At 41.3% G+C, this 22032-nt stretch overlaps 1 protein-coding gene across 1 annotated transcript in view; it reads left to right on the top strand.

Moving 5' to 3' along the window:
- Positions 1 to 22032, top strand: part of RECK (reversion inducing cysteine rich protein with kazal motifs) — an 83094-nt gene that overhangs the window by 43729 nt on the left and 17333 nt on the right. The window contains exons 10-15 of the mRNA XM_006143781.2: positions 1471 to 1650; positions 8311 to 8523; positions 10581 to 10717; positions 14021 to 14161; positions 16776 to 16964; positions 19556 to 19678. Of these exons, the coding sequence (XP_006143843.1) occupies positions 1471 to 1650; positions 8311 to 8523; positions 10581 to 10717; positions 14021 to 14161; positions 16776 to 16964; positions 19556 to 19678 (983 nt within the window). The remainder of the gene's footprint in view (positions 1 to 1470; positions 1651 to 8310; positions 8524 to 10580; positions 10718 to 14020; positions 14162 to 16775; positions 16965 to 19555; positions 19679 to 22032) is intronic.

The following is a 22032-nucleotide window of genomic DNA, read 5'->3' as shown; positions in this document are numbered from 1 at the left end:
TCAGCAAGAAAGTTTCCTCTCTTATTTTGATGTAGGGTTAATGGTTTGCTAAATATTTTCAATTCCATCAAGATTTGTTGTTCATGAAACCTTATAAGATAACTGGGGAAATTTGTGTAATTTCTGTTTCGCATGTAAGAATGAACTCTGCGATGTTAACCAGTCCAAGGTGTATATGGAAAGTTGAGGGCTAGAAAAAAAGATCAGTTTCCAGATCAAGGTCCCTGACATAATTTAATCTCAGCTTTCCTTCTCTACAGAGTGTAAGTGCCATTTAGGTTGTCTTGTATTCACCACTGCACCTGTAGTTCCTCAAACAGGCCCTCATACAAAGTAGGCACTCAGTAACATTGGTAGAGCAACTGAACAAACATAAAAGTACAGATACACTCCTCACAGGGGTAGCTACGAATGTCAGGTAACATATGAAGAGAGGAAAAATTTTACTTGTGACTTTGTATATTTCAAATACAACATTTTGTACAGTGAACATGTATTACTTTTATAAATAAAAAGATAAACTAATGGATCTACTATATGAAAGTACTTTGGAAGTGTTACAGATATTGTTTTCACTGTATACAAACACTTAAGTTGCTTTGTGATCATCGAGTACTAAAAATAAGAATGTCGTGTATTCCCTACAGTAGTATAGAGAGGCTTTGGAATAGCTTAAGGAATACAGTGGCTTTGTGTTCTAGTGAACCTAAATGTATAATACTTCTTCAAAGAAGCCTGAGCACATGCCATAGTTTTGCTTCCTGTGATTGAACATAAATACAGGTTGACTATACCTTATCTGAAATTCTTGGGACCCAAAGTATTTCAGATTTTGGAGTATTTGCATACATATAACAAGACATCTTGCGGATGGAACCCAAGGCTGAACATGAAGTTCATTTATGTTGAATATACACCTTACACACATAATCTAAAGATAATTTTATGCAACATTCTTGTATTGCAACCTGTCACATGAGGTCAGATGTGGAAGTTTCTACTTCCGTCATCCTGTCAGCATGCAGTTTCAGATTTTAGAACATTTCAGATTAAGGCTGCTCAACCTGTACAGGAAAAACATCTGTGTGGCAGCAAATTCATGTGTTTTACTTTAAGTAAAAATTTAAAAAGAAAGAGAGAGATCAGAAAGATATAGGAGGAAATAATTATGCCAAGAACTAAGAATATATAAATACTATAGTTGAACATTAAACTTAGCATTGCGCTTTCTAGAAACCATAGCAAAAAGGGAAGAAATTGATAATTAAAGAGGGCCTATTTCTCACAGAAAAGAATACTTTTTCTATCTCTAAATTCTAGGAAAGAGTCTTTTTTTAATACTTTTTTTCTAATTTATGTTTCAAAGCATATAGTTCATCGAGTTTTGAAATAAAGTTCATAAGAGTTTTATGCAAAACAAATACTTATGTGACTCATCTCTATGTTTCTGCATTTGTGCCTTTGTCTCAGGGAACTGTGCACTAAACTATACAGCATGAGCTGGGGCAATACACAGAGCTGGCAAGAGTTTGATCGCTTTTGTGAGTATAATCCAGTGGAAGTGTCCATGTTGACCTGCCTAGCAGATGTCCGGGAACCTTGCCAACTGGGCTGTAGAAACCTAACTTACTGTACTAATTTTAACAACAGGTAAGAACAAATTATTATACCTACAATGGAAATGTTTTATCATTAATTTTCCAGTTTTTAAATAAAATAAGTGAAGATGCCAGTGTACTCTTATTTTGTTTCTGCTAGGTTAAAAGAATGCTATATTGGGTCGTCGGAAAAGTCATGATGTATTTTTCCTGTGTTTTTCTCCAAAATGCGTCATGACTTTTCTGACAATCAATATTTTTAAATGCCATATTCCACATGGTAAATCACCTCTGGGAAAGGAAGCACTATTACAAAAATCATTTTCCCATCCCAGTTCTAACCAGGCCCGACCCTGCTTAGCTTCCGAGATCAGACGAGATCAGGTGTGTTCAGGATGGTATGGCCGTAGACACAAAAATCTTTTTCAATGTAGAGATACCTCAAGCTTCAAGTTCAAAGAATCTGTTCTGCTTCAGTCTCCTCTCCCTTCCGCTGCACCACCAGTAGAAACAATTCATCACAGAGTAAATCACTGTGAACCATATGGTCATCCAAATGTTCACCTGTGACAGTTTACTTTGAAGGACCTCAGACTGGTTGAGGTCCCTATTCACAGAGTCCCATTTATGGAAAAACACTTATTATTTTTTATTTTTTTTAGAAAGAGATTTTTGCTATAGGGCACATGTGCTTGCTGGAGACCCAGGAAGAGAGAAAGCAAGAAATCATCTCCCAAGGGGGATGGCTACACTCCAAACCCTTCTCCATTCTTCTCCTGGGAATTTGAGCACACATGCACATGTGGCCAGTGTGAGTTTCAAGCCGTCGGGTCCAGGACTCAAACCATGGTTGGCCATGTGTGAGTTCAACGTACTACCCACTGGCCCCCCAAAATATTTCTTTACAGAACAATTCAAATAGATGTTTTCCTAGTATTGAGTATAGTAAAAAAATAAGAGGACAAGAACTGAGCCTTGGAATATATCCACAGTTGATAGCTAGAGAAATGGTGAAGAAAACAAAAAGGGCATCAGAAGCAGTGGATGAGAGCTCTGTATAGAAACCAGAAAAGGGGAGTTCCTAAAGAAGGGGTGTTGTGAGCAACAGCTCAGAGACCATGACAGCAAAAGGGAAGATTCAGTTACTCCAGAAGGAAGTTCTAGGTATTTTTGTCAGATGATGTTTTCCTTGGGCCAACACACACCCTATCCTTTTAAATTTCTGAGTATTTAAATAAGAAAAAATGAACTATCTTTACAACTGAAGATAGAGGTTAGCCAGTAACGACCTGCCTGCTTAGAAATTGAGTAAATTTAAAATCTATGAAATTTTTGAAGTTAAATTTGAACACAGAGTTACGACTTTTGGCAATGGTGGAATAATTTATATCAGAAAACACCCCTGCTGATTCCAATTATAACCTCTGCACAAAATACAAAACAACAATTGTTTTGAAGGCATTGAAGAATGATTGGAAGTAGGAGGCTATATCTCATGAAAGATAGAAGCCACACTGAATGAAAACCACATGTATCTACTTTCGCCTCATAGGTCCATGCAGTCCCCTTGCGTGGGGAATAGATTTCAAGCGGAAAGCAGCAATCTTGGGCTGAGGGGCGATCAGAGTTGGGGCTACCAGACAGGCTTACTACTGAAGGGGGGCAATCTCACAAAGGAGAGAATCACAAAAGGAAACATCCCAAAATTTGTACATGAATTGCCCTTAAATCCTTGATTGGCTCTTACATTGCACTTGTGCAGGTTAGCACTATAAAGAACCCAGGGAAAATAATAAGCAGAAGGCTAAAAGAAGGTGGACATGGATTATACAGTAGCAGCTGCCTTTTCTTTTATTTTTTTAAATTTTTTTCTTTAATTATTTTATTTATCTTTATCCATTTATTTATTTGTTTATTTATTTATTTTTATTTGATCATAGAGGGATAGAATGAGAGAGAAAGTGAGAAAGCAAGCTGCCAGGTCTGGGACTTGAACCGAGGACAGCCATGTGGGAGTTCAGTACCTTTAACCACTGCCAGCCCCAGCAGCTGCCTTTTCTGAGGAGGCTTAGTTTGGCATTCAAGTCATGCCAAGTTAGAAGGACCTAGCAAACACCTTGAGATTTTCACTGAAACTCCTTAAAGGCCCTATCTTGGGAGTAGAGACCTCATCTAAGGACTAAAGATTAAACTAAAAACCATAAGAACACCTAAAACCATGCCTCTCTAAGAGCAAAGTAGGCCAGCCCCATGGCCTTGTAGTTAAAGGAGCTAAATTTCATGTGGTCAGCTTCAGGACTACGCCACCTGGCAAATGAGATCTTAATATAGTTATAAAAATAGTTTAGATCCTAGTCCTGGCAGCCTGAGAAACACAATGGACACCTGTGCACGCATGCCCAAAATCCCAGCGGGATAGAACAATGAAGGAGAAGGGATGGCGGCATGACCACTCACCACTAGACGATGCTTTGTCTCTCTCCCTCTCTCTCTGTCTCCATCAAGTACACATGCCCTCTGGCAAATTAAAACAAAAACAAAAACTTTTGTAACTCACTAAGAAAAAGACAACTCAACTTTTCTTTAAAAAAGCTGAAGGACATGTCACAAAGACAATATCCAGGACTAGCAGATGGCATGGAAGCTAAGGCACTAGGTTCCACATGTCTGACTCCACAGTTTCAGTCCTGGACCTGGCAGCTTGAAATTCACAGTGGGGGAACCAGCAGATGGCATAATTTATCTTTATCCATTTATTTATTTGTTTATTTATTTATTTTTATTTGATCATAGAGGGATAGAATGAGAGAGAAAGTGAGAAAGCAAGCTGCCAGGTCTGGGACTTGAACCGAGGACAGCCATGTGGGAGTTCAGTACCTTTAACCACTGCCAGCCCCAGCAGCTGCCTTTTCTGAGGAGGCTTAGTTTGGCATTCAAGTCATGCCAAGTTAGAAGGACCTAGCAAACACCTTGAGATTTTCACTGAAACTCCTTAAAGGCCCTATCTTGGGAGTAGAGACCTCATCTAAGGACTAAAGATTAAACTAAAAACCATAAGAACACCTAAAACCATGCCTCTCTAAGAGCAAAGTAGGCCAGCCCCATGGCCTTGTAGTTAAAGGAGCTAAATTTCATGTGGTCAGCTTCAGGACTACGCCACCTGGCAAATGAGATCTTAATATAGTTATAAAAATAGTTTAGATCCTAGTCCTGGCAGCCTGAGAAACACAATGGACACCTGTGCACGCATGCCCAAAATCCCAGCGGGATAGAACAATGAAGGAGAAGGGATGGCGGCATGACCACTCACCACTAGACGATGCTTTGTCTCTCTCCCTCTCTCTCTGTCTCCATCAAGTACACATGCCCTCTGGCAAATTAAAACAAAAACAAAAACTTTTGTAACTCACTAAGAAAAAGACAACTCAACTTTTCTTTAAAAAAGCTGAAGGACATGTCACAAAGACAATATCCAGGACTAGCAGATGGCATGGAAGCTAAGGCACTAGGTTCCACATGTCTGACTCCACAGTTTCAGTCCTGGACCTGGCAGCTTGAAATTCACAGTGGGGGAACCAGCAGATGGCATAATGGTTACATCCCTGGACTCCCACGTAGTCAACCACAGTTTGAGTCCCAGACCCGATGGCTTAAAACTCACACCGGGCACATGTGTATGTGTGCCAGAAATCCCAACCAAGAGGAAAATGGAGAAGGGACTGTGGGGTGGCCATCTTCCCTGGAGGGTGATTTTTCACTTTCTGACTCTCTATCTCTCCAGTAAGCATATGCACCCTATAGCAAAAATATCTCCAAAAAAAAAAGGAAATCACACTGGGTATGTGTGCATGCATACCCAAAATCTGGAGAGGAGAATGGAGGATAAGGGATTGCAGCATGGCCATCCCCAGGGACTGTATATATATATGAATGGCCAATAATTACATGAAAAGGTGCTCAACATCATTAGTCATCAATGAAATGCAAAATGAAATCGACAAATACCACTGCAAACTAATAACTAAAAAGACTGATAAACATGTAAAGCAACTAGAACTTTTATGTACTGGTGATGAGTATGTAAAATGGTATAACCACTTTGGGAAACACCTTGGTGGTTTCTTAGAAAGTTAAACCTACTCTGTGACTCACAATGCTATTCCTAGGCATGAAAACTAGAAATAATCTCAATGTCTATGAACTGGTGACTGGATAAATCCACATTTTGCAGTGTGGTTCAAGGTTCGCAAAACCCATTCAGTAGGTCCATGAGATCAAAACTATTTTTATAATAATATTAAGATCTCATTACAAAGGCTGGCAGGTGGCATGGTGGTTAATAGCACTGAACTCCCACACGGTCGACCATGGTTGGAGTCCTGGACCTGGTGGCTTACTTTCTTACTTTCTCTCGCTCTCTCTCTGTCCCTCTCTAATCACATTAAAATAAATGAATAAATAAATAAAGTTAAATAAAATAATTCTTTATAATAAAAAGGTGTCATTTGCCTTTTTCACTCTCAGTCTCACAAGAGTGAACGCTAGACCTTTGCAGAAGCTGTAAGAAATGTGATATAGCAAGAGTGAATACAGAAGCAGATAGAAAAATCCAGCTGTTTTTTATTAAGCCAGGTGTGAAGGAGATCTGCAAAATTGTAGAAAGTTCTATTCTTCTCACTGATTTTTATCTTGTTTTGAAACATATAGTTTTTGAAATAAAAGTAATATTTATATTAACATGCAATGGCTTCTTGTAATTTTAAATAAATTAATAACTATTTTGGGGACCAGCAGATGGCATAGTGGTTACATTGCTAGACTCCCAAATGACCGACTACAGTTTGAGTCCCAGACCTGGTGGCTTGAAACTCGCTCTGAGCGCATCTGTGTGTATGTCCAAGACCCCAGGAGGAGAATGGAGGAGAAAGGATTGCAGTATGGCCATGCCCCATGGGGAGGTGATTTCTTACTTTCCCTCTCACTTTCCAGAAAGCACACACGCCCTAAGGCAAAAACCTCTAAAAAACATTATAACTATTTTTAAAATCAGTTTTGATTTCTAATGTGGTAAATATTGATGGATATAAACCCCATAAACAAAAGCTTTTTAAGAACTAATAATTTTTTTGTTTTTTAAGAAAAATTTTTGCTATAGAGTGCCTGCGTTTGCTGTAGCGACAGAGGGAGATAGAGGGACAGAAAGTGAGAAATCACCCCCCCAGGAAGATGGCTATGCCTCATCTGAGCGCATCTGTGTGTATGTCCAAGACCCCAGGAGGAGAATGGAGGAGAAAGGATTGCAGTATGGCCATGCCCCATGGGGAGGTGATTTCTTACTTTCCCTCTCACTTTCCAGAAAGCACACACGCCCTAAGGCAAAAACCTCTAAAAAACATTATAACTATTTTTAAAATCAGTTTTGATTTCTAATGTGGTAAATATTGATGGATATAAACCCCATAAACAAAAGCTTTTTAAGAACTAATAATTTTTTTGTTTTTTAAGAAAAATTTTTGCTATAGAGTGCCTGCGTTTGCTGTAGCGACAGAGGGAGATAGAGGGACAGAAAGTGAGAAATCACCCCCCCAGGAAGATGGCTATGCCTCAATCCTTTCTCCTCCATTTACTTCTCAGGGTTTTGGGCATGCACACACACGTGCCTGGCTTGAGTTTGAAGCCACCAAGTCCAGGACTCAAACTGCCATCAGCCATGTGGGAGTCCAGCAAAGCAAATTACATCATCTGCTGGTCCCAAGAACGTAATAACTTTTTAAGAGTTTAAATTGTTTCTGAGATCAAAAAGTTTGAGAACCACTAGGATAAAACCACCAGGTATATTTATTAACAGAAGACAACTAGACAATAAAGAGAAACCAACTACTTAGTGTATATGCAACAGCATGGATGAATCTCAAGAGATATTTAGCTGAAGACCTCAGACCCAAAGAGTACATGTGATATGACTATTTATATGGCGTTCTAGAACAGGCAGAATTAATGGTGATACATATATATGAATGGTGAGTGAGGCTAGAGGGCCTTGACTTGACAAGGGTGCCAGGGAACTCTCTGACATGATGGACATGTTCCCTAGTTGGTTGAGATGTGCGTGTATGGATGTACACATTCATCAAATCACATCGACTATAACCATAAAATGCGCATTCTATTTTTTTATTATGCCTAATTTTAAAAACTTGGACTCATGATAGTTATATTGTAAAATAAATTTTTAAAAAAGAAGTAGGGCCAGTGGATAATAGTTCTGTCCCTATTATTTTGAAGTTTTAAACTACCTCACAAAAATCTGTGTTAAAAAGAAAACATGCTGTTAGGTTTTTTTTTTTTTTTTTAGAATTATTTTATTTAACTTTAGTTTTTATTTTATTTGACCAGAGAGGGATAGAGTAAGAAAGAGATTAAGAAAGTGAGAAAGCAAGACACCAGGTCTAGGACTCAAACCACAGTCAGCCATGTGGAAGTCCAGTGCCCTTAACAACTACACCACCTGCCAACCCTGCATTTTAGAATTTTAACGCTAGTCTCTTCGTTGAATCTTCGTGTGCTTGAAGCTGATGTCCTTTGACAGGCTGTATGCACTTTCTTCTGTAAGAAAATCAGATTTTCCTGATACATGAGTGTGTCAGAATCTTACTCAGTACTTCACTCTAGAAATTGACTCTTCATTCCTTCTGGCCTCTTTTCTCTTTAGGCCGACAGAACTTTTCAGGAGTTGTAATGCTCAGTCAGATCAAGGAGCCATGAATGACATGAAGCTGTGGGAGAAAGGAAGCATAAAGATGCCCTTTATCAACATACCTGTTCTTGATATTAAGAAGTGCCAGCCAGAAATGTGGAAGGCAGTAGCTTGTTCACTGCAGATTAAACCGTGTCATAGCAAATCCCGAGGAAGTATTATTTGCAAGTAAGTTGCTTCCATCATAATGATTATCCCATTTTTCAAATCTACCCAGAGACTTTTTAGAATTTTCTCTCCCACCACTTCCATTGGTTCATCACCCCCACACACACACCCCACCCAACTCCGGCATAGCAAATGTTTTCTCACTCTTCATCCTCCGCTTAAAATACTGCTCTCCCCGCTCCCCCACGTCCATGTCCTTGGCCCCTCTCACATACCAGACATTCCTATAGAAGCATCCCAGATCTTCCAGCTGACACTAGTTTTCCTTACTATAAATTCCTACAGAACTTTATTTGTGCTTCTCTTGTGGGACTTAGTTCAAAAATATTTATTAAATGCCTTTGATGTACAATTCTCTTTTATATTTTGAGTATTTCTTTATATTCTGCTAGACTTTTGCTCTCCTTAAGGCATGTATTCTTTGTACCATTTTTCTACTATCTTGTTACCTCTTTTTTAGTATCTCTTCAGATGTTAGCATAATCCTGTTACGTAATAGGTGTTCCATAAATGGTTGGTAAGTGAAGTATTTACGGGATACATTCATAGGGCCTGTCCCTAGCAACGTTTTTAAATAAATACTTTGCTTGGGAAATCTAGGATAAAGACAGGAGCCCCTATGATGGGTAAAAGCAGCAGCATTTAGAAAGAAAGAAAGAAAGAAAGAAAGGAAGAAAGAAAGAAAGAAAGAAGAAAAGAAAAGGGAGGAAGAGGAAGAGAAAGAGAAAGAAGCAAGCCAGCAAACGAACAAGCATAAGGTCCTAAAAGTAGGGATATACGATTTTGCAAAGAGTACATCAGGCTAGCCCTGCAGTTAATTGGTTCGAGGAGCAGGATCTGACATGGATAACTGTGGTTGAGGCGTATGTCAGGCATGTGTGCATGCATGCTCAGAGTCCCAACAGGATGAAGAAATGGAGGAGAGGGCATTGCAGCATGACCCCTGTTGAGAGGCGCTTTCTTCCCCTCTCGCTGTGATCTTATCTTTCTCTGGCAATTGAAAGACAAAAAGAGCAAATCAGACTAGCCTCTCAAAGATGGTGAAGAGCCATATTTGCGGTAATATTGTTGCACGATGACTTCTGTGATGATATCCAAGTTCTCGGTGTTTTGGACAAAAAAATTGAACGAAACACGCCAATAATGAAAGGAAAAGGTAGTTTATTAATTAAAAGTGAAAGTATACTCCTGAGAGGCAGGAGTGGACCTGAGCGAACAGAGAAAGAGTGACTCAAAAGGCCCCAGCAGATGCATTCTACGGGATTTATCATTTTTAACCTAGGTCATACCAGTTGAGCATTGACTGGGCCCACTGATTGTTCTCATCTTCCCCAGCAGATGCATTCTACGGGATTTGCCATTTTTAACCTAGGTCATACCGGTTGAGCATTGACTAGGCCCACTGATTGTTCTCATCTCATCGTCTATGTCAAATGTGGCTTAGCCCACTGATTCATCTCACTGGCTGTATCAAACGAGGCTTAACCAGCTAGATATACCCCACTAATCTCCTGCTTACGTTACCTTGGGTGGGGAATTTTCTGCCCTGATTGTTTTTATTTATTTATTTATTCATTCATTCATTATTTTAATTTGACCAGAGAAAGACAGATGCAGAGAGAAAAGGAAAGTAGGAAAGCAAGCCACCAGGTCCACGACTCAAACCATGGTCAGCCATGTGGGAATGTCCAGTACCTTAACCACTACACCACCTGCTGGCCCCTCCTGATTGGTTTTTCTATCTAGCTACATGGGAAGACACTCTAGCTCCCTTAGCTGCTTCCATTTGCTAGCTTTCTCCTGCCTCAAAAACAAGTACAAACTTGGGCAAGTCTTTTGATCTCTGATAAGAGAAAGTTAGGGATGCTTTGAATTTACTGTTCAACCCAAAGTCCCCTGTGACGCCTGTTCTCTTTTACTGTGCTTACACCTAACGAATTTTGGAACATTGTTAAAGTTATGGAAACTCATTTCCTGCAAAGCTTCAGAAACAGAAGTAATATTGACTGGACAGCATGAGGAAGATGACCCTAAGTTGTGTGCATTTTTTTTTCAAGATCAGATTGTGTAGAGATTCTCAAAAAATGTGGAGACCAGAACAAATTCCCTGAAGACCACACAGCTGAAAGTATTTGTGAGCTTCTGTCCCCTACAGATGACCTAGAGAACTGCATACCTTTGGATACGTACCTCAGTAAGTATTTTTTTCATTGGAAGTTGTTTGTTTTTTAGATTTCAAACATTTCCCTTTCATCTCTGTCCTTGCTGTTTGTTGGGTGAACATCCATCTGTAGAGAACTTGTGATTTAATGACACGATCTCAGTCACAGATTTATCTTACTTGCTTGGCTTTTTTGGCACAGGAAAGCACTGTCATCTTTAAATATGTAAATAGAAGAATCGTGTCAGTCTGAGAAGGCATGAACTATTGTCAATCATGAATTCTAAGCAGTGAATCTGGGGCCAGCATTCTCAGATAACCAGCTCTGTACCATTACTGTGTCCCTGCCATGATTTGACTAGAATGTGGAATTTCCCCAGGGGATATCCAGCTTTTTGTCTTCAGATTGTCAATTAATCTGGACCAGCTCCTTGGTCAGCTCAAATGCTTGTTTTTCTTTTTTTCTTTATGTTTTTGACATAGGGCACAAGTGCTTAGAGAGAGACAGTAAGAAGAAAAATGAGAAATCATCCCCTGGGGGGAATGGCCATGCAGCAATCCCTTCTCCTCCATTCTCCTGGGATTTCTGGATATGTACCTGGTGTGATTTTCAAGCTACCAGATCTAGGACTCGTACCACAGTCAGCCATGTGGGACTCCAGCCCTTAACCACCATGCCACCTGGTGGCCCCTCTAATGCTTTTCTTTTTTTTGTTGTTTTTTTGTTTGTTTGTTTGTTTTTGAGAGGTTTTTGCTATAGGGCGCATGTGCTCGCCAGAAAGACAGAGAGAGCCATAGAGACAGAAAGCGAGAAATCCCCCCCCAGGGGGAATGGTCACGCCACAGTCCCTTCTCCTCCATTCTCCTCTCGGGATCTTGGGCACGCACGCACACGCACCCGGCGTGAGTTCTAAGCCACCGGGTCCAGGACGCGAACCGCGGTCGACTACGTGGGAGTCCAGCGACATAGCCATTACGCTAACTGCTGGTTCCCTCTAATGCTTTTCTTAAGAGAAGCCAGATCCCTGGGCTCAGTCAGCCTGAAACACACTAGGCACACGCCCTGCATGCTCAGAATCCCATAGACTGGAGGACTGAAGGAGGGGAATCACAGCATAAGGGTACTCTTCCCTCTTTTATAAATTTGTTAAAGTGTTATTTTATTTTATTTTATTTACTATATTTTTTAATTGGACTAGAGAGAGACAGAGAGGGAAAGTGAGAAAACAAGCTGCCAGGTCTGGGACACGAACCACGGTTGGCCATGTGGGAGTTCAGCTCCCTAACCACTACATCACCTGCTGGCCCTCAGAACCCTATTTTTACCCTACTCTCTTCCTTTGGCATCGTTTGCACATATGCCCTTTATAATGAATTTTTTCAAAGTTTTAATTAAAAAGAAAATACCAGTGTTTCTGAGCTTGACATTGTTTTGGACTTAACCACCACTAGGAAATAAAAAAACGATGGTCTGGGTTAGGACATGAAAGTGGAACTTAACTCACTGCTTCAGCTTCTCCTTGGCAGGTACTCCTGCCAAGAGCTAGAAAAGTAAGTTGATATCTCATTGAGCTGAGCTCCCTGACAGCAAGGCGACTGTTGGAAGCCAGGGGCATTCGTGCCAGGAGCTGACCAGAAAGGCAATCACTGAGACCACCTTCTACTTGCTCTGTCAGACTTTGTCCTAGTAGAAGAACAGACAAAAGTTTTTCAAAAAAATCCAGAGGGTCTAGCAAATGGCATAGTGGCTACATCGCTGGACTCCCACATCGTCAACTGCAGTTCGAGTCCCTGACCTGGCAGCTTAAAACTCAGGCTAGGCACATGTATGTTATGCCCAAGATCCCAAAAGGAGAATGGAGAAGGGTTTGTGGTGTGGGTGGTGATTTCTCACTTTCTGTCTCTCTGTCTTTCTCTGTCTCTCCAGCAAGCACATGCACCCTATAGCAAAATATCTCTCTAAACAAACAAACAAACAAAAATCCAGAAACAGTAGTCCAGGGTTGTAACAGTGGCTCCATCATCAGGAATCCAGGCCCCTCTGTCTTTCTCCACCATCCTTAGCACCTGCCTTCTGTCATCAATATTACTTCATGCACTTTGTCATCACAGCATGGCTACTGGAGGTCTAACCACCATATCCTGCTTCCAGGTGGTAAAAAGGGAGGAACAGAGCAAACAGCTTCTCCTTACTCTCACTGGCCATCTCTAGTTGTAAGGAAGCTGGTGAAGATTTTCTTTTTTAGCTGTGGGCCCATTGCTATCTCCAATTAGGTAAAATTGGAGATCTATTAGAAAGTGGAAAAAATAAACATAAGATACATTTGATGTATTTGGTGGGAGGAAAAAAAATTTGCAATTAAGCTGTCTAAAGACAAATGTAAAGAAAAAAATCATTAATTTGTAACTGGTAGTATCTGCCACATTTTAAAAAATACCAGCAAACTATGTCCCTTAATTTTTGTGGCCAGTTTATCCAAAAAAGAGAGAGAGCATTAGGCTAGAATACAAACCTCTGTGACTTCTGAGGTCACTTCTTTGAGCCTCATTTTCCCTGTTTATAAAGTGACTGGGCTGGATGAGATGAACTCCAGGAGTCTTTACCTCTAATGGCTTAAAGTTTGAGTCTGGCCTAAAATCAAGGAAACAAAGCTAATGCATTCACGGTCTTAGACTCTGTGAGAGCAGTCAAACGTATGTGTAGAAGGAAACTATTTCAATGGGAGGGAAATCTAAAGAAATGCTTTTGTTTGATTTCAGTACTCTGTTAGAGATCACATATACTTTGTATTAAGAAAAACTCTTCCTGGTAAAGATTTTGGATGTTAAATATAATCATGAGATCAGTCCATATTACCATAATAAATTATCATTTATGGTAAAACATGCTGAATTATCCCTCTTAGACTTAAGTACCTATTCGACCACATTATCCAAAATACACCATCACCTTTCATCTCCTTACACTATAATTACACTTATAATTACCTGGCTTTATTTTTTGTTTTTACACATAGACACAGTATTTATAGACTATTTCTCTACTAGAGGTAAATAAACTCTTTGTTAGAGACTTGTCTGTCTAATCATCACTGTATCATCGGTTGCCTGGAACCTCGTGCAGTATTATTACAGGCACTCAGTGAATAAACAAGTGAATGAATGTGTGTATATTTATGCTAAATTCAGAAATGACAGAATCTGAGTGATGTAATAGCTAATTAAAATCAGGCTTTGCTCATGAGCCCACTATTTATTCCAGTTATTAATTCAGATCATTTACAGACCTCTGTTACTCTTTTATGTGGGTTATATGGATCTGTTTGTTTTTTTCAGGACCAAGTACTTTAGGTAACATTGTAGAAGAAGTGACTCATCCCTGTAACCCAAATCCTTGCCCGGCCAATGAGCTCTGTGAAGTCAACCGAAAAGGGTGTCCATCTGGAGACCCCTGCCTTCCATACTCTTGTGTTCAAGGTAGGTGGGTGTGGGTGTGAGTGCAGACCAGTCCTGCTGGTATTTCTTATAGGAATTATCTTTGGACTGGGGCTGTAGAGACTTATTGTCTATATTATGTATTTCTGCAATGTTTGATGTTTCTCCAATAAGTATGCATTATTTATGTAAGCAGGAAAAGACAAAGACACATGTAATTTTTGTTCCTTTTTTTTTTTAATGCTAAAGGGCATGTGTGCACACATGACAGAGAGAGAAATCTCTCCTCAACAGAGCTGAGTCACACCAAAATCCTTTTTCTTCCTATTCTCCATCCATCTGGATCCTGGGCACATGTGTGCATACCCAGTGTGGGTTTACTTTCTTTTTTTTGTTTAATTTTTTTAAAAAATAATTATTTAATTTTATTTATCATTATTAATTCAGTTTGACCAGAAAGAGAGAAAGGGAGAGGGAGAGTGGGAAAGCAAGTTGCCAAATCCAGGATTCAAACTGCAGTCAGCCATGTGGGAGTCCAGCTCCTTAACCACCATGCTACTTATTGGCCCAGTATGATTTTTAAGCCACCACGGCCAGGACTCGAGTTCTGGTTGGCTATATAGCATTCGGCTTTTTCTGCACAGCACTTAACCACCACTGTGCTACAACGCCAGCCCTCATTTTCAATTGTCACTTAGATTGTAAACAAATAATACTGATTCAAAACTTGACGCTCATAATGTGTTACTGGGTTCTTGGCTAAGAAGAAAAGAGAAGCTGGGTCCAGATTTTTGTACTTTTTTTTCCATATTATAATATTTAAGAAAACATATTGTATATTCATGTTTTTTTCTTTTCTCTCCTTTAGTATATAGAAAAATGTCATGCTCAATAGGATATATAATTCTCTTCATAAACATTTATGTTATGTTGAAATGCAGATGATTTTAAGGCTGAAAAAATTGTTCTTCCATAATTTCAATAATCTGTATCTTTCTGTCAGTAACTGTAGCACATATTGGGTCATCAGAAAAGTAATGACATATTTTTTTAAAATAATTATTTTATTTAGCTTCAATTTTATTTATGTATTTATTTATTCTAATTTGACCAGAGAGGGACAGAGAGAGAGAGAGAAAGTGAGAAAGCAAGCCACCAGGTTTGGGACTCGAACTGCAGTTGGCCATGTGGGAGCCCAACACCCTTAGCTACCATGCCACCTGCCAGCCCCTAAGGATGAATTTTCACACAGAAAAAAAATGCGTCATGACTTTTCCAATGACCCAATCGTGGTGGCAGCATTTTTGCTTCTTTTTATTATTTCCCAGTTGAAAAAATGTTTCTTTTTTTTTTTTAAGGGGTTTATCCTATAGGGCACATGCATTCACCAGAAAGACATAGAGAGACAGAGACAGAAAGCGAGAAATTACCCCCCAAAGGGATGGCCACACCGCAATCCCTTCTCCTCCATTCTCTTCTCGGGATTTGGGGCATGCACGCACACATGCCTGGCATGACTTTAAGCCACTGGGTCCAGGACTCGAACCACGGTCAACTACATGGGAGTCCAGCTACACAGCCGTTACACCATCTGCTGGTCCCAAAAATGTTTCTTTATCATGTTATAATTAACATTTTTAAGTATTCTTCAAGTAAAAAGAAATAATTAAAAAAACATCAAATAAACATGTCTCAAAGGATCATCTATAGTATTTGTGTAATACCATCATTTATCAGCTATAGAATCATAATGAATCTTGTTAAAATTGGAAATGTTAGGCTGTTTTATATTTCCTGGTAATATTTTGTGTCCATTATCTTTACATTATAAATTTTTTTTAGAGGTTTTTGCTATAGGGCGCGTGCGCTCATCAGACAGACAGAGAGAGAGATAGAAAGCGAGAAATCATCCCCCCATGGGGGATGGTCACGCCGCAATCCCTTCTCCTCCATTCTCCTCTTGGGATCTTGGGCACGCACGCACACGCAGCCGGCGTGAGTTTTAAGCCACCGGGTCTGGGACGTGAACCGCGATCGACTACATGGGAGTCCAGCGACTGCTGGTCCCAACATTATCATTTTTTTTTGGCATGAAAATAAGGCATAGTTACTTAAAATGATGATACTTATATTCCTTTAAATGTGGAATTCAATTCTGAATTCTTTTGTTTTGTTAAACTCAGACTGTCTTGTAAAAGGTAGAAATATATAAGATAGAAAATAGGTTTTCCTTATGCCCACTCAAATATTTAGTTTTTCTTTGAATTTAGATATGCTCAAATTCCATCACTGAAAACTTTTCTCACAAAGATTATTCCTGAAAATACTGTCAGTTTCCATACTCCATTTTTAAAATTTCTGTGATTTTTTTCAACATCTTTGATTAGTCTGAAGAAGTAAAAAGCTGCATATCTTAACATTTTTTACTAAACTATTGCTAACTTTGAAGTACCAGTCCTTAATCAGCACATCCCACAGAACATGGAATTTTGACTTGAGGAGATGTGTTTTTGGCCAGTGAACCAAGGCAGATCCTTAATTTGGGGAGAATCCTCCTAATCTGTAATAGCAGCACAGTACCTATAAGACTTGCATGAAATGTATCTTATGTCCTGAGACAGTACCGTCTCTCCCAGCTAATTTTTTGTTTGTACAGGGTGCAAATTGGGAGAAGCTTCTGATTTCATCGTCCGTCAAGGGACACTAATCCAAGTGCCATCATCTGCCGGGGAAGTTGGTTGTTATAAAATCTGTTCTTGTGGACAAAGCGGCCTCCTAGAAAATTGTATGGAGATGCATTGTGTAGACCTCCAGAAGTCTTGTATTGTTGGAGGGAAAAGAAAAAGTGAGTTTCGAACCATATTTGGTTTTTACTTTTACTATTTCTTTCTTTTTTCCATGAGCAAAAGCATGAGACGGGCACCCCAGCAGGGTCTTCACACCTCGATCCATCCCCAGCTTCAGCTAGCCCTGGATCACAGGCGCATGAGTACCCAGTGTGTGCAGGGAGGTCTGTGGAGCAAACATAGAACCTTCCCGTGCTGGTCATCCTTGCAGAGCACCGTGTCACTGCCACACCACTACCCGGTCCCCTGCTTTTTTTGCTTTTAATATGAGATTAGTTATCTTCAGTGTGTAGGAAGAATACTGGATAGAGTCTCATCAGCAAGTATAAGCCATATATTTAAGATACTCCAGGCCAGGAGTCAGACTATACAGAGCACTAGGATTTCTTTTTTTTTTTTTTTTTTTGAGAGGTTTTCGCTATAGGGCTCGTGCGCTCGCCAGACAGACAGAGAGAGACATAGAGACAATGCAAGAAATCACCCCCCAGTGGGGATGGTCACGCCGCAATCCCTTCTCCTCCATTCTCCTCTTGGGATCTTGGGCATGCATGCACACTCGCCCAGCGTGAGTTTTAAGCCACCGGGTCCAGGACGCAAACCGCAGTCAACTACGTGGGAGTCCAGCGACATAGCCATTACGCCAACTGCTGGTTCCCAAGAGCACTAAGACTTCTTAGAAACCCTCTATAAGTCTTCTCAAGAAAGACCCAATGGTTAGTAGTAATAAAACAGCCAGTTCTATGCATGTGCCAAGCATGATGCTAAGTCTTACCCAACATTGCATTTAATCCCCCAAGTTACATTTCGATGCAGGTATTATTATTATCCCTACTTCGTAGATGAGGAAGCTGATGCTCAAAGAGATACCCTGCTAGTAAGTAGGGTTCAACTCCAGGCCTGTTCGACTCTAAAACTCTTGCCCTCCTCAGACAAGGATGCAGGTGCCCTCCTCTCCACCACCTCCTCAGCCATCCTCCACCCCATGCCCACTTCAGCAGAAATGAGGCTCAGATTCCGAGATCAGGAAAAGCAACTTGGGGGAAGGGAATCCCTGTTGGTTGGGGGTTTGGAAAGAGCACATTAAAAAGTGCTACCCTTGAGACCACCAGATGGTGTAATGGTTGTGTTGCTGGACTCCCACGTAGTTGACTACAGTTCTAGTCCTGGACCCAGCAGCTTACAATTCATGCTGAGCATGTGTGCATACATGCTCAAAGTCTGAGAGGAGAAGGGATTGCAGCATGGACATCCCCCCTGGGGTGTGATTTCTCACTTTCTGTCCGTCTGTCTCTTTCTCTGTCTCTCCAGTGAGTACTCCCTGTAAAAAAAAAAAAAAAAATCTCTTTCTTAAAAAAAAAAAAAAGTGCCACCCTTTAGGGCTGGCCTCATAGCCCAGTAGTTAAGGGAGTCAGAGCCCACATGGCCAACCGTGGTTTGACTCCCTGCCAGGAGGAAAACAGGATGGAGAAATGGAGGAGAAGGGATTGCATCATGACTACATTCCATTAGGGGGTGCTTTCTCTCTCCCCCCATCTCTGTCTCTGTGACCCTCTGGCAAGCGCATACACCCTCTGGTAGTTAAAAAAAAGTGCCACCTTTTGGTCTTTTCTCTTAGGGTCTTGTTTTCCGCCTTGCTTTTATAACTGTCTTTTACTTAGAGTCCTGCCAATGACCTCAAATACATGACCTCAAAAATTGTGAAAAAAATGCCACTTTTCAGTATGCGCTCCCTTCCCACCTGCTCACTCTGCTACCCTATCCCTCACCGTATCGTCCTACCCTTTAATACAGCTTTCATGTGCTTTCTGGTTTACCCTTCTGTGTGAGATCTCATCTAAAGGAAGAATGCTTTTGGTTAAAAGGAACTTACAAATTTCTGCCCTAGAGCAAGTCAGGCATTTATATTTTAGTCCATATTTTCCATGGCAAAAATGTGAAGGTATATCCCTTGTAGCACAAAAAAAAAAAAGGTCTGAGGGATTTCTGCCCTAGAGCAGAAATTTTAGTCCATATTTTCCATGGCAAAAAGGAGAAGGTATATCCCTTGTAGCACAAAAAAAAAGGTCTGAGGGCAACAATGTATTCTTCTGTAAACTTTCACTGACTGAATACCTATTCTGTACCAAAGGACATACTAGTGCTTTGGGAGCTTAAAGGGGCGGGGCCGGGGGGTGGTGTTAAGCTGTATGTGATACAACGGGAGAGTTGCAGACCAAGCTCTTCTGGGAGCTAATCACTCCTGCCAGGGCATCAGAGGAGTCTCAGTCCAAAGATGGCATCAGGTCTGGCCCTAGAGAGATGAATGAAGTTCCTGGGGAGCAAAGGAGCATTCCAGGCAGAAGGGGCGGCCAGACGCATTCTCAGAGAATGGAGAGCAGCCTGGTAAACCAGCACGTTATGGAGGAATAGGGAAGAATGTGATGTGAGGTGAACAGGAAATCAGAACACCACGGATCTGATTTCCCGGTGTGTACATGCCCAAGTCATCTTTCAGGAATTTCCACTGTAAACTTCTGAACTACTAATTGTTTAATTTATGCTCATCCTCAATCCATGACATAGACCCGCATTTCCTTTCTCTTTCTTTCAGGCCATGGAACATCCTTTAATATCGACTGCAACGTCTGCTCTTGTTTTGCTGGTAACTTGGTGTGTTCCCCCCGCCTCTGCCTCAGTGAGCACAGTTCGGAAGATGACCGTCGCACTTTCACAGGTGACCCCGGTCGCCCAGAGGCTGTCCTCAGGGGCCATCATTCCCGTGCTTACACTTTTCCCTTTAGTTCAGCTTCTCAGGTGTTCCCTTCATAAATGGACAAAGTAAAATTAACACAGAGCTAGAGGGCAAGACCTTCCCCCTCTGGACCTCAGTTTGTCCTCTGTGAATTGAAGGCATTAAACCAAGTTGGGTTTTATGTTCTCTTTTTCAGTGTATATATATATAGACTCGTAATTTTTAAAAAATAATTATTTTATTTGATTTATTTATTTATTTATTTATTTATTTATTTATTTGGAGAGGTTTTTGCTATAGGGCGCGTGCGCTCGCCAGACAGAGAGAGACAAAGAGGTAGAAAGTGAGAAATCACCCCCCAGGGGGCATGGCCACGCCTCAATCCCTTCTCCTCCGTTCTCCTCTCGGGATCTTGGGCACACACGCACACGCGCCCAGCATAAGTTTTAAGCCACTGGGTCCGGGACGCAAACCACGGTCGACTATATGGGATCCCAGCGACATAGCCATTACGCTAACTGCTGGTCCCATTATTATTTTTTCTTATCTGACAGGGGAGGGCAGTGGGTACTGAGAAAGTAAACTGCCAGGTCCAAGACTCGAACTGCAGTTGGCCATGTGGGAGTTCAGTGCCTTAACCACTGCACCACCTGCCAACTCCAAACCAAGTGGTCTTTAGGCTCCTCCTAGTACTACTACTCTAGGATTCCAGAAATCAAAAAGAACAGGGCTAGGGATCATACAATGGTTTTAGTTAAATGAAACTCTTCTACCTGGTAAAACACCCCATTCACCTCTACCATTATGGCCTCATGTGTCCATGTACTTCCTACATTTGTTTTTTCACCACCTTCTCCTTGATCTGCTTTAGCTAACAGGTTCATCTAGACTCCCACAAACAGCACTATCCCAGGATACTGCTGCCTGTTTGATTGGTGATGCTGTACGCGGCCGGTTTAGCTTACACCAACTGCAGCACGTGAAAAGGCTGGTGAGATGGGATCCTCTTCCCCTGTGAAGCCATCTCTGCCAACAGTACAGTCCCATCTGCTACCATCTCCTGAGAGCCACTTTTCCCAGATCTGAATTACCCTTGGTTCTGGTAGAGAGGAACTAGAGCTGCCTGTGCTCACGTCTCATGCTGCTGCAGCGGCTACCTCCTCTTCCTGGTGTTAGTATTACACAGGGTCAGGTGTAGGGAGAACGGAATAAGGATGTACCGGCCTGCTATCTCCAGCCCACCGGAAATAAAAGGAGATCAGAAATAAGAAGTGAAGGGCAAGCCCATGGGAAGCAGGAGCGGGACGGACCCCACCCACCTCTCTCCACCCTAAGGAGTACCGGTGACTGCTTCGTTATCCTTATTCTTACCCTTTGCCTGCTCTGCTCTGATGAGGCCATTTTACTCTTAGGGAAGATGCAGAGGCGTGTGGGATCAAGAGTCCGCTCAAGATTTGCAAAAAAAGATCTTTTCTGAAACATCTGAATCACTCTTAGGGAAGATGCAGAGGCGTGTGGGACCAAGAGTCCACTCAAGATTCGCAAAAAAAGATCTTTTCTGAAACATCTGAATGATTTGGAAAATGAACTTTAAAACTAGCAAGACCCTTGTTCCCTACCGTGTGTGGCCCCTGGTGTCCTGGGACTAAGTCAGTGACTATGTAGCTAGCAGACCTCGTGGTGATTTGGCCCAGAGTGTACCACATTTCTCAGGACCCAGTGTCCCACACCAAACATGATTAGCAAGAGACATTCAGAAAAACTCATAGTCCTAAAATTATCACACCTTCCCGAGTTACCTTCTTGTTCTCCCCACTTCCCTCTCTAAGGAGATGAAAGTGGACATAGGCTGTATGAAGCGCTTGCAGCCTTCACCTTGTCTTATTTTTGGTAATTACCCTTTAATGTTCAAGAAATCCCCCAAGCCAGACTTCAAACAAATAAATTCTGTTGTTTTTTAAAAGTTTATTAATTGGGACCAGCAGGTGGCATAGTGGTCAAGGCACTGGACTCCCACATGGCTGACCTCAGTTGAAGTTCCCAACCTGGCAGCTTAAAAATCACACCAGGCACATTTGCATGCATGCCCAAAATTCTAGAAAAGAATGAGAGAGGGACCAGCAGTTGGTGTAATGGCTATGTCGCTGGACTTCCACGTAGTCGACTGCGGTTCATGTCCCGGACCCAGTGACTTGAAACTCACGCTGGGTGCGTGTGCGTGCGTGCCCAAGATCCCGAGAGGAGAATGGAGAAGGGATTGCGGCATGGCCATCCCCCCCTGGGGGTGATTTCTCGCTTTCTGTCTCTCTGTCTCTCTCTGTCTGTCTGGCAAGTGC

Source organism: Tupaia chinensis, unplaced genomic scaffold, assembly GCF_000334495.1.
Source record: "Tupaia chinensis unplaced genomic scaffold, TupChi_1.0 Scaffold000104_1, whole genome shotgun sequence".
Taxonomy (NCBI): domain Eukaryota; kingdom Metazoa; phylum Chordata; class Mammalia; order Scandentia; family Tupaiidae; genus Tupaia; species Tupaia belangeri.
Note: the sequence above shows the minus strand (reverse complement) of the source record. Positions and strands in the feature narration are given on the sequence as shown.